This window comes from Eutrigla gurnardus (genome assembly GCF_963514095.1).
Source record: "Eutrigla gurnardus genome assembly, chromosome: 1".
NCBI lineage: Eukaryota > Metazoa > Chordata > Actinopteri > Perciformes > Triglidae > Eutrigla > Eutrigla gurnardus.
Window position 1 is genome coordinate 32,769,802 of NC_139915.1, and position 12,325 is coordinate 32,782,126.

General features: G+C 40.3%; 1 protein-coding gene across 4 annotated transcripts; it reads left to right on the plus strand.

Annotated features, from left to right (window-relative positions):
* The first annotated feature begins 63 nt into the window (after positions 1-63).
* LOC311015665 (uncharacterized protein) lies at positions 64-11,167 on the plus strand. 4 transcript variants are annotated; one of them, XM_084013052.1, is made up of 16 exons: positions 64-232; positions 1,525-1,578; positions 2,173-2,351; positions 2,982-3,172; positions 3,567-3,671; positions 4,223-4,361; positions 5,354-5,504; positions 5,585-5,717; positions 6,280-6,432; positions 7,548-7,585; positions 7,697-7,726; positions 7,808-7,974; positions 8,653-9,101; positions 9,201-9,300; positions 10,003-10,246; positions 10,481-11,167. In XM_084013052.1, exons 3-16 carry the CDS (start codon positions 2,220-2,222, stop codon positions 10,561-10,563), a joined length of 2,115 nt encoding a protein of 704 aa, XP_083869178.1. In that variant the 5' UTR covers positions 64-232; positions 1,525-1,578; positions 2,173-2,219; the 3' UTR covers positions 10,564-11,167. The 4 variants fall into 4 exon arrangements, with proteins under 4 accessions (XP_083869178.1, XP_083869177.1, XP_083869176.1 ...); XM_084013051.1 differs by having other exon boundaries at positions 2,194-2,351; XM_084013050.1 differs by lacking the exon at positions 64-232 and having other exon boundaries at positions 1,499-1,578; positions 2,194-2,351.
* The last annotated feature ends 1,158 nt before the right edge of the window (positions 11,168-12,325 follow it).

Below are 12,325 nucleotides of genomic sequence, written 5' to 3' on the forward strand. Positions count from 1 at the left end.
GGCGTTTTGAATGGGAGCCAAGGCAGTGGAGGTGACGGGGATTATAATACAAAACCCTCCTCGTCATGCTTTTGTTTTTACCGCCTCCGGTCAAGCCAGTTGAACTCCATTCTGTCGGCTCAGATTGAGTCGAGCTCCGCCTCCTAAGATCTGTATAAGAAGAGCATGTTTACTGGAAGGCGTACGTCTTAAGACTTAACCTCACTGTTGGGGGGATTGGTTCCTTTTTAAGGTAATTACGGTTTCATTTGACTTCTAAGTTTCCCTTTGTGTGATTTCTATCTCGTGGAGATTTCAAGTTTTTTTTGTAGTTTTAGCAACAAACTGGCACACTTGATCTGTTGTATGATTTTTAGAATTTACACAATTATAATTTGAGAGGCGAACTTCTATCAACGCGTGGACTTACATGGGCTTACTTGTGGATATGTGATGTGATAAAACAGAATTCCAGGTCTTGTTACAGCAGATTTTAAGGAATGTGGTGTCGGTGAACAGCAGAAGATGGTCAAATGAAACGTATTTATATGGATGTTTAGTGGAAATTGTTCATGATTTTTAACGAGGCCGACCGGTGTTTCGTGACTGAGGTCACATAAATTGTTAAAAGCTTGGTGTTCCCGACGATCAGCCGTGTGACTGAAATGTGTCTCTTCTGGTTTTGAACCTGTTTTTTTTTTTTTTATCTCGGTTTGAGGAAACAAAAGTAAAAGACGTGTCTAATAATATGAATATACAACAATATTTATTATACTGGTATGACAGATAATACTTCTACATAATTAAATCACTTTAGTTGAAGTACAGTACAACCTTTTTTTTTATTTATGGAAGACTGTGATTTTCCCTTCAGTTCCTTTCCTTCACACTGAATCTCTGGATTCATTCATGAACTCGTATTTTATGTATTTTGTATCCCTCCTCCAACATTAGCATGTACTTGTGTGTATTTGAATACTTCTTTACATATAGTGTTGGTGTGAATGTTGTTTGTTGGGCTCTGAATTAGCTGCTTTAAACCATAGAAGAAGAATAGGAGGGACAGATTCCAGGTACAAAAGGAAACGGAGGTTGTTGGTTGTCACGGTGATGACACGGGTCACATGGGTCGTTAAGTGTTTTCGCTGACTCCCTGCGATGTTTCTTATCCTCCTGGAGTGTTGGACCCAGCGCTGTTCACTTCATTTGCTGTACCCCGTGTAGCATTAAAGCATGCTGGAATTAGCAACATGGCTAAGTAGTTAGCACGATAGCTAACTTTCCACCATGACTTATTGCAACACTTGTTGCGGAAAAAGCACCACACATCGAGAGTTTGTCGATGAAGCACTAACTTGTGAACTTTTATTAATTCTTGATGCTGCGTTTATGAAAATGACGTGAACACATCTCATCTCGATGATGCTTTACATTAAATATTTAATAATTCAACAATGCATCCAACCGTCCGTTGGTTTGAGGCTCCGATAAAATCTGCATCTTTACCAACACGTCAGACTTCACATCGTTTTCTTTCCTTCCAAGATAAAAGATTCCATAACGTCTCATCACAGACCGAACGTGTCAGGATTATGCTGGGTACGTGAATTATTCATAAAAGCTGTTTGTTTGTGTTTAAACATCATCATGTCTGCTCATTGATGTTCATCTTAATACACACATATGGATATATAACGCAGGTTTCACATCCAGTCATAGGAGTGATTATGAACAGAGTTAATCTCTCTGTAAATGTGTGTAATGTATGTGACATAAAAAGACAAATAATACATTTCTAAAATAATTATATATATTTAGATACACACATATATATTCTACTTTTTATTTAGAGTTTAAGTGTTTATAGGATTATATTAGTGTCCAAAGTCAGTTTCTCACATAAATATAAATAAAGAAAATACATACACAATAAAATAGAGTAAATGGAATACATAGATATAATGTATATAGATACAGAATTAAATTAACATAAATATGGAAAGAAATATTTAAATATACATAACTTGTTATTTGTTTTATGTACATATCTATTTTTTATTTATCTTTAGTTAAATTTAATTAACTTATGTTTTTATCTCTTCCCCTTTATATTCCCAAAATGTATTTTCTTATTTTTTATTTTATTTAATTTTTAATTTGTTTCCTCCTATGACTCCATACAAGACTCCTTAGCCTTTCTGTCTCTGTATTCAGACTTCACGTCCCACTGAGGAACTGAGATGCTGAACGGCTTCGAACTGGGCCTCCTGTTGCAGGGCCTGACTCTGGTCTTGTTGGGTCCGGCCTGCAAAGCCACTTCTCTGGGTCTGACGGTCCACGTGGTTCCTCTGGACAGCAATGGAGGGAATACGGTGGGCAACCTTTCTATTTGATGGCAGGTGTTTTGTAGAACTTTGACCTGTCAATCAGCAGGTAAGCCCCGCCCCCTAAAGCATCCCCTGCTTTCTGGTCTGGTGGACTCTAAATGGACCATAATGTACTAAATGAACATCATGCTGGATTGAAGAAGACTTGAAACTAGAGATTGAGACCATAAACTCATGTTTACAATGTTTACTGAGATAATACATCAAGAGAGAAGTAGGACCATTTTCTCATAGACTTCTATACAACCAGAGAGGAGTCGCCCCCTGGTGGCCAGCAGAGAGAAGTAGGACCATTTTCTCATAGACTTCTATACAACCAGAGAGGAGTCGCCCCCTGGTGGCCAGCAGAGAGAAGTAGGACCATTTTCTCATAGACTTCTATACAACCAGAGAGGAGTCGCCCCCTGGTGGCCAGCAGAGAGAAGTAGGACCATTTTCTCATAGACTTCTATACAACCAGAGAGGAGTCGCCCCCTGGTGGCCAGCAGAGAGAAGTAGGACCATTTTCTCACAGACTTCTATACAACCAGAGAGGAGTCACCCCCTGGTGGCCAGCAGAGAGAATGCACTCAAACCCGTCACTCAAAGGAAACGTTGTCTCTCTGCTTCCTGCAGGTGCGAGCTCACTTCACCGCCATCGCTCCCAGTCCGTGTCCAGCTCTGTCTGGACTGTGTGCGGCCGGCGAGGACTGTCTGGTCCACGCGACCTCGACCCCGTTCACCGGCACCAAACCCAACCCCGGCTGGTGCGTCCGCCGGTGGCAGAAAACGGTCCCCAGTCAGTACAGCGCCATCATAACTTTAGGGTACGAGACCCGAACCACCCTGAACAACACAAGGGTTTTGAATTGTGGCTTCTTCCTGTGTTTTTATGTTTTGGGGTCAAAGGGCACATAAATTCAGGTCAACAGTGTTTACAAGGAGAAGCTCTTGGTTATTTCCATTAAAACGTAGATATTGTTCTTTACTTCCTTGTTAAAGTGAATTAAAGTAAGTTAGTTTTCTAACAATAATATAAACATAATAATAATGTTTGGTATTATTGTTGTTGTTATAGTTATTATACATTATTAGTATAAATATTTTTTGTGCTTCATAAGAACATTTTTAATTTAATTTATAAAAACTTATACAAAATGTAATGTGCTGATTTGAGTCCGACTGCTTCTAATAAAGACTTTATTTTTCTGAAATGTTTAGGTCCAACTCAGAAATGTTTGTGTCGATGAAAACCGGACCAGAGATTCGGGAAAACAGCGGGAGACTCAACCAACCTGCTTTTGTAGCTCTGCCTCCTCCACTGAGGTAAAATCACACTTTAAAAACTATTTAGAATGAAATCAGAGAATTCAAGGATACTTCCATCATTTTAAAAGTTTCCAAAGGCCAAAGCCATATCCTTAATTCAACATAATTAGCTTGAACGTGGATTAAATGTCATGGGAGAACATTAACTGCTGCCGGCGCTTAAAGGAACAGTTTAGCGTTTTTGTTTTCAAGCCGAGAGTCGATGTAATAAAACGGCGTAACAATCCCGACGTTTGTTTGCCACGGAGCTCGTTTCCTCCAATAATCTACAATCCAATGCAAAAATGGGAAAGACCTTTTTTTAAGTCACATTTAGCCCCTCGTTAGCAGCATCATGACGTATATTATATAATAGAATATCTTAAAGTGGAGCTGAAATGAAGAAAATGCCTCTTTTTTAACCCTTTTAGATCACATCCCGGTCCTAGCGTGCACCTGTGTAACTTTATATGGCGGGAAAAACAAATATTTTTCTTTCTTTGTCCTTCTTTGACCAACCAATGATATCATGCTCATCCCTCCCATCATATGTGTGTTTGTGGGCTCAGAGCCCGGCAGAACTGCCCTCACCACGTCCACCTGGCGGTGAAGGACCTGGACGGGGACAAGGTGAGATGCCGCTTCGCCCGACAGGACGACGGGGAATGCCTCGACTGTTCTCCTCACTCCTTCATTGAGCTGGACGAGGTGAGTCTCCATTCAAACACCTCAGAATCATCGATGTCTCCACTGGTAGACCAGGAAGTACTTATGTATGTAAATACAATACACTGTGTTTTCTGTTAAAGTACAAATACACTCGTCAGCCTTGCCATGACGTACACGAAGACATTTAATGAGTCTTGAATGAGAGTTGACTCGTTGTTCCGGTTGAACAACATACAATGGATTTCCAGGTTGCACGTTGACAAACTGTGATCGGCACTTTGCAGTACAAGGAAAAATCAAGGAATATTTAAATATAATGTAATATAATCAATAGTCTGATTTAATTAAGTACCTTGTGTTAGCTCTCGTGTATTTTTCTTGTCTAGTGAATGTGAGTGTAAATCTAAAATATCGTAAATCTTGCAAATTTTCTGTTTTGCTCTTCTTTTTTTAAGTATTAATATTCTCAGATTCATATTAGCAGCAACTTTATTGTCTTTATATCGAGTGTAAGACAACAATATAACATCATTTGTTTGGTGTTCCCTGAGGCATAAAAAACATTCATACAATTAGACAATTTAAAATAATTACATCATTAAACATAATTGGAACACAGTTCAATATGATATATTAATATATGATATCCTTGCTTTTAATACAAGGGGGAAAAAATCTGCATATATTTCACTTTGACCTTAAACTTTCATGAGAAAAAGAACTAAACGTCCCGTAGATACTCTCCTGTTTCAGAAGTCAAACCTGATCATCATTCTCCTCCTCGAGGGTTATTTTAACAGGTTTGTGCAAATACTCCACTGAAGTACAAGTACCTCGGGGTGGTACTTAAAAGTACTGTTGAGCAGTAGGGAGTTTGAGAGGATCGTTACATAGTTTAGTTAATTTATATAACTTAACTAATGAATAAATAATCAGATAGCCGTCTTTCCTTTGATATTATTAATGTGGTTTGTTTTCATGTTTGCATATCAGACGTCCACAGATGTTCGGGTCTTTTTCTTGTTTTCCAGGAGAAATGCATGTTGACGTTCAACGGGCGAGCAGCAGCAGGACAGTATTTCATCTACCTGATGGCCGAGGACTGGATCCCTGTTCCCACCATCGTCTCCTACATCAACAACAAGCCCCTCAGCTCCGTGCCGGTCCACCTGTCCCTCACCGGTGAGCCCATCACACTCATACGACACGGATCATTCACTGGAACCAGGTTCTAGAAGCGCTCATGTCCTGCTTCCTTCCAGTGGAGGCGTCGACCTCCCGCTGCTCGGTGGAACCCGTGGCGACCGGAGAGACGCCCAGAGAGGACGCCATGCTGTCTGTCCTCCCGTACCAGCAGGTCCAGTTCAACACCGACTTTGAGTCCCAGCCGGAGAGGTACGTCCTGCAGGCTTGGATATACAGCACATTATTATTAGCCGTAATTATTATTAGTAGTAGTAGTAGTGGTAGTGATAATAATAAATCATTTATTCCTCAGGGAATTCCAATCAAATGTTGTTATATTGTTATCTGACGCTCGATATAATGACAATAAAGCTGCTGCTACTATTATAATTATAAGGATATTAATACTCGATGCTGTATTTGCATCAAGTAAATCATTTTTTGTCCTTTCAGTCTGTGATCAAACCAGTCGTGTGACGTTGATATTATCTTTAAGTGAAAACAGAAATGTGTGTTTGTGAAACTGATGAAGATGTTATCAATTTCTCATCTTTTGCACCTGATTGTGTGGAAATAAATCACATCAGCGGTTGTGAAAGTCCCATAATAGAATGACTAGAGTAGCGTTCACAATGTGCAGCGTTCTAGAGGCGTTGTTACAGCTGTCAGTGTAAGACTCCGGGGTTGAGTGTCTGCGGAGCCGTGAAGGATATTTAGAAGCACCTGTTTGGGTTTATGGTCACGGTTGTGAGTGAAGGCTCTGTGTTTGCAGTGTGTTAGAGGTGGCGGTGGTCGGCCCTCCTGAACTCTACAGGGTTGGTTTCAAGTCCGTCGGCCCCCTGGCGACCATGACGATGGCCTGGGTCCGCTCCCAAAACCAGCTGCCCCGCCTCCTGCCCGTCTGCTTTGCTGTGAACACCGAGAGGTGAGTCGACGTGGTGGCAGGAAGTTTGTAGGAAACACACTTTAAATTAATGATGCTGTCCAGTTTATAATACAGTATTTACTACCAGATATAGGAAATACTGTATTGTACTTATTGATATTTCACTAACGCACCACAATATAGCTCATTAAAAAATCTTTGCTACTCATACTTCCCAGACTTTAAAAGCTTGACAACTTTAAAGACTTTTAGGGGTTGAGACAAGACAAGAATGTACTTATTGTAAGGCGTCTGCTAAATGCCCTAAATGTGAAGATGGTGGAGGAGCCGAGCTTGAAGGAGGAAACATAAGATCAGGGACGAGGGAATTAATATAAATACAGGCTCGCCCATGAAGTTGGAATAATTTGCAAATGTCTCGTCTCTTATAGCACCAAACAAATGTGATGGATGAATTAATTCCACCTGGGTCATTGTGACACATGATGTAAATCATTGCACCTGATGCATTTAAATAGGAATAAACAGAGGATTCGGTCAGACAACTAAATATTCCAACTTTATGGGCGACAGTGTGTAATTAGTTATTGGTTATTAGTCCAAGTATTGTGCTTTATTCTTTTGCTAAAACACCTAAATATAGCTAATTAGAAATCTTTGCTTCTCATAGACTTTAAAAGGTCGACACACAGCTTTAAAGACTTTTAGGGGTTAAAAGAGACGAGACGGGTTGAAGCTTGAAGGAGGAAACATGAGACCACCAATCAGGGGCGAGTGGGGAATTTACAGATATATTTGAAAAGCCAGTTTTCCCTCACGTTTCCACGGAAACAAGCAAGCCATCAGTAATTTACAGAGTGCTTTAAAAATACATTTTCAAACAGAACCAGCAACACCAAAAAGACTTTGCTCGGTTTCAGAACGACTAGTTAGGTTGAAGTGTAGAAGCTGATGTCACACCGTGAACTCTAACCCCGACGTGTTTTACTCTAACATGTGTCACGTCCTCCCTCCCTCTCCCTCGACACGCTTCCTCACTGTAACTGTAGATGACAAACATGTAGCTACAACACATGTACCTCCTTTACTGCCAGTCAAGTATTCAGCTTCTGGAACGCCCCCTTCTGTCTGATTTACACTTCTTGTCTTTCCAGTTTGCAGTCAGAGCCGAGATGCGTGTGGCTGCACCAACGTGAGAACCTCCTCTTCCTCAAAGCGTCATAAGAATGCCAGTTATGTGTCAGAGTTGTTATACCAATAACAATATAAATAATATAACATGTGCCTTTTGTTATTGTTTCAGGGGAGATGAGGACGTTACCTGCTGGAACAGGTGGGGAACATGTTTGTGATATTCAGTGATGTGTGATGTAATGACCGTCTGTGAATGAGCGTTGTCTCCGTCGGCCTGCAGTGTTGACGTGTGACGACACGGAGATGACTCTGATGCTGCCCGTCGCCTCGCTGAGCAACATCAACCTGATGGAGCTGCAGCTCAACAGCCCCACCTGCCCCATCAGCTACAACCACACACACCTGATCGCCCGCATCTCCCTGAGCGGCTGCGGCACCAAGACTGTGGTAACGTCCACCGGACCGTTCTGTCCTTCAAAGCAAAGAGATGTTCTGTCAGGCAGCGCAAACAAACGCGGACTTTTAGTGGTGTATAATATGATTTCTAGACGTAGGGCTGCAACTAAAATAAGATACGACAGAACTTTATTATACCAAAGATTTATTATTGCCAGAAATTGATCAAAAATTACAAAATAAATATTATAATATATTATAATAAATTATGTTATAATATATTATGTTATGATAAAATATAATATGATGATAAATTATATTATATTGTAATATAATATGATGATAAATTATATTATAATATAATATATTATAATATATGATGATAAATTATATTATAATATAATATATTATAATATATGATGATAAATGATATTATAATATAATATGTTATAGTATGGTATATTATAATATAATAAGAGACAATGAGAAAAACAGTAACAATATAAGCAAATACAAGCAAAGTCATAAACATAAGAAGTAATACGAACAAATAAAATAGCAATTATAGTAATTTAGTAATATAAGTAAACTAGTGGAAGAAGTAAATTATAACAGGATAAGACAGCACACCCTGCTTGTATTGGCTGGGGGGTTAGGTCCAGATGAGTCCAGTTCTAGTGGATGATCAGTGATGATTGAGAGTGATTCTTCTGTATCCCCCCCCCCCAGCACTCGGGTTCAGAGCTGGTCTACACCAACACCTTGAAGAGCGTGCGTCCCTACACGATGGTCAGCCGCCAGCCCTCCCTCATCCTCCCGTTGGCCTGCCGGATCCCCGGGGTGAAGGTCAAGGGCCCGCGCTACCAGGTGGGCATGCCCACGGAGAGGGAGACCTTCGGGGAGCTCCGGGTTTGGCTGGAGCTCCACACACCGGGGGAGGGGCCTCTGGCCAGCTTCACACGCAACCCGACGTTCCGCTCGAGGCCGACGACGCCACGACGAGTGCGACGAGAGGCGGAGACGTACACCACCAGCGCCCCCTACGGGTCCAAGATCAGCGAGCTGGACCTCCACGTGATGTCCAACTGCAGCATCGAGCGAGCCGAGATGATCGTGAGCAACTGCCTCGAGTCTGAGACGGAGGACTTTGCAGAGTCCCACCCCCTCCTGGAGCAAGGGTCAGTGGACAGACGCTGTATGGAATACTGTTAACATATTGTTTGTTTTTTGCACAAGTGGCCTCATATAAAGATTCTCTTTCACACGTTTCCTTCCAGGTGCATGTCGTCCAACAGCACGTTGGAGGTCGTTACGACACAAACCAACTCCAAGGTTTACCGCCTTGATTTGAACGCCATAGAGACCCAAGGATCCACGGTCTGCACTCTTTAAATCTTCCACCACAAGTCTGAGCTGAAAATATACAAAGATTTCACGATTTAGCCGGGCTGTCTTTCACTAACGATGTTTGAGCTACGCTAGTTAGCTAACCGTTCCTTCCACATTTGAGGTTTTGAGTGAAATGTCAACAACTGTTGCATAGAATGCATTACATTTTTTCCCCCACACTATGAATTTTCGTAAATTTGGTGAGCACCAAACTTTTTTGTGCTAGCGCCACCCTCAGGCCAAAAATCAGGTTGTTTCGATATCTTGTCACATGACCAAAAACATGCAAAACCTAGAAAGGTGACCTCAGACATAACACGCAAAAGTATATATATATATATTTTTTTATGTTTACGTTGACACGACAACGGCGTTACTAACTAAACTAGCAAAACCTGGTTCCCATGGTTACGGTGACATCACGGCTCCACTTCGCACATGCATATTACGTTTGCAGTTAAATAGCCACGCGTGAGGAAGCGATAAAGCGTTTTTTTTTGTGCAGGATGGACACCTTTTATTGGTTGCTCAGCCGCGAATCTTCGTCTGTTACGAAGTGTCACCGCCACCTACTGGCCTGGCATGCACACTACAGCGTTTTAGGTCGTCAACGTGGTCCTGATTTACTTGAAATAGGCTGATACAAGTTGAAGTTTGTAAAGTTATATGACTTTACTCCGTGTGCTGCAGATGTTCGTCCAGTGCACGGTGAACCTCTGCATCACCACCATGCCCTCCGACAGCTGCCCGGATCTCTGCACCCGCTCCATTGGTCACAGAGCCATGGTCAACAGCGTGTTTACCAGATCCTACACCATCAAGTCCGGACCCATCAGCCTCGTGGTCACCACGGCAGCACCGCCGACCACGCCGACCCCCACCACCACCACCACCACACCATCTACTGCTACCCAGCAAACCTCCATCTCACATGGTAAGACATGATCGTCTTTTTATGAATGTCATGAACTCACATATCGATCCACTGACCTGTGAATGACATTAGTACCACTTTAATCTTTAGAGGTTTATGTGAACGTTGTTATGCTGTTTGCTATTAATTGACAGCTTCATAGCTGGTTAGAGGAAGTTACAGGATGCTTTTCTTTTTTTAAATGTCACTTTTTGTGAAAATGTTCCAACACAAACACTCTCACGTCTCGTGCAGCTCCAGAACGCTCCTCGGACGCGGCAGCCAGAGTGATTTTGACGACTATCGGCATATTTCTTCAAAGCGTTGATTTCTACTGAACACGCTGCCGGATGATGATGATGATGATGATGATCCGTGAGAATACGAAGCTCTACGCCGATCGAATCCCACGCTGTGTATTTTGAGTTTTTCAAAGAATAATAATAATGTAATTTAATTAAGAATTAAATGATAAAAATATTATAGAGAAACAAAATAATCCCTATGAGTTATTCCCATTAGCAGAATTCCTATTCCAGATATTTTGAGAACTTCTACTGAGTGTTGTTATTATAAATTATTTTCACTTATCACGATATATATATTGATGTATAATTCCATTCAAAGACAATAAATCCTCATATTGAATTTGTGCCCAGCCCTAATCACATTTAATGATCCATCATCTCATCAGCTGTGTTATTCCTCTCTTTCCCCTCATTTCAGCATCATTTTTGTGTTCTTCACCAACAAGATTTCACAAGCGAGCAGAACTTCGTCAGCACACATTCATCAGGAAAATTAAAAAAAAAAGCAAAATAATGAAATCCAATCAAAACCTAACTGTATTGTTCGGTGTCCAAAACTATTGAAACACATTGTTGTGTATTTATGGTAAATATTTAATCAGACAAGGTGAAAATAAAAAAAAATTCAGCTTGAGATTGTGCTTTTGAATTTATTTCCCCCCTCAGTACCTTAAATGTAAAACAATCTATTTTTCTGTCATAAGTTGTTGGTATAACATGAATATATTATTTAACAAACGGCAAACTTTGGATGTTTTATTGATTTGTTTTGTCACACAGGTGTGCAGGCTGGTGGTCATTACACAGCTAATTAGGGAATTTATTAAATGTATCACGGGAGCTGGTTTTAATAAAATAAAAGTAGTTATTGGAGGAAAGATTATGTCAGCCTATCTTTATGCTTATTATATTAGTTTACCTATTTTTGATTTCCCTAGTCGTTGGCATTATAAGACTAATAATAATGTTTATTATAGAACACTTAAAAAAACAAGTAACAAAGACAATAAAATTAGCCAGATGAATAAATGTAAACTACGAATCAAGTATTACTTGTAACTAAAAAAAAATGACTTTGACATATGATCTGGTAGTTTGACCTCTAATGTGTGATGCTTGTCGGTCTGAAGAAGAGAATTATAGCTTGAAACATCACTTGTAGATGTGCTAATAAATTTAAATTCTGTTATTCTTGAAATGACGAGTTATTATTCCTTTATAACAAGTTATTATCGCGTTATTTCCACATAAAATAATTAATTTGAGATAATGGCATTAAAAAAAATTGCAAGCACGGCTGTTCTTGTATTCAAGATTTTTTTATTGTCATGTACTTGATAGCAATGGAATGGAATACTAAGTCTCAGTGCAAACTCAACTTTTGAAAAGCAGCAAATAAAGTACAGGAGTCACAGATAAAATAAAGTAAAATAGAAATAAAATAACATTACAATTAAGAGCACAATGATTTGAGCTTTTTCACATTATATTAATAGAGTTAATTTACATGAATATTGTAGACGATACAGGCTTTGGGACCTGTCAACTTCACAATGCAAACATATTTAATAAAGTTATTTCTAAGGGGAATGGAAGGTGGTCCATATGTAACATGCACCTATAATATACCGGGCGGGCAACATGGAGGTCTGTGGTGCAGATAAAACCGGCATGACCTTTTTTTTTATAACACCAAAACCAGACGCCTTTAACCGAAAGCTACTGGCTCGCTGCCCTTACTGTATTTGTTTTCATTCTGGAGATCTGACCAATCAGCGTTGAGACTGGGAGG

Bases quoted from the DNA above. Each gene is read 5' to 3' on its own strand.
- LOC311015665 (XM_084013052.1), top strand. From the start codon at position 2,220: ATGCTGAACGGCTTCGAACTGGGCCTCCTGTTGCAGGGCCTGACTCTG. The intron at 2,352-2,981 runs GTGGGCAACCTT...TGCTTCCTGCAG, and splicing joins ACAGCAATGGAGGGAATACG to GTGCGAGCTCACTTCACCGC. The intron at 10,247-10,480 runs GTAAGACATGAT...CGTCTCGTGCAG, and splicing joins GCAAACCTCCATCTCACATG to CTCCAGAACGCTCCTCGGAC.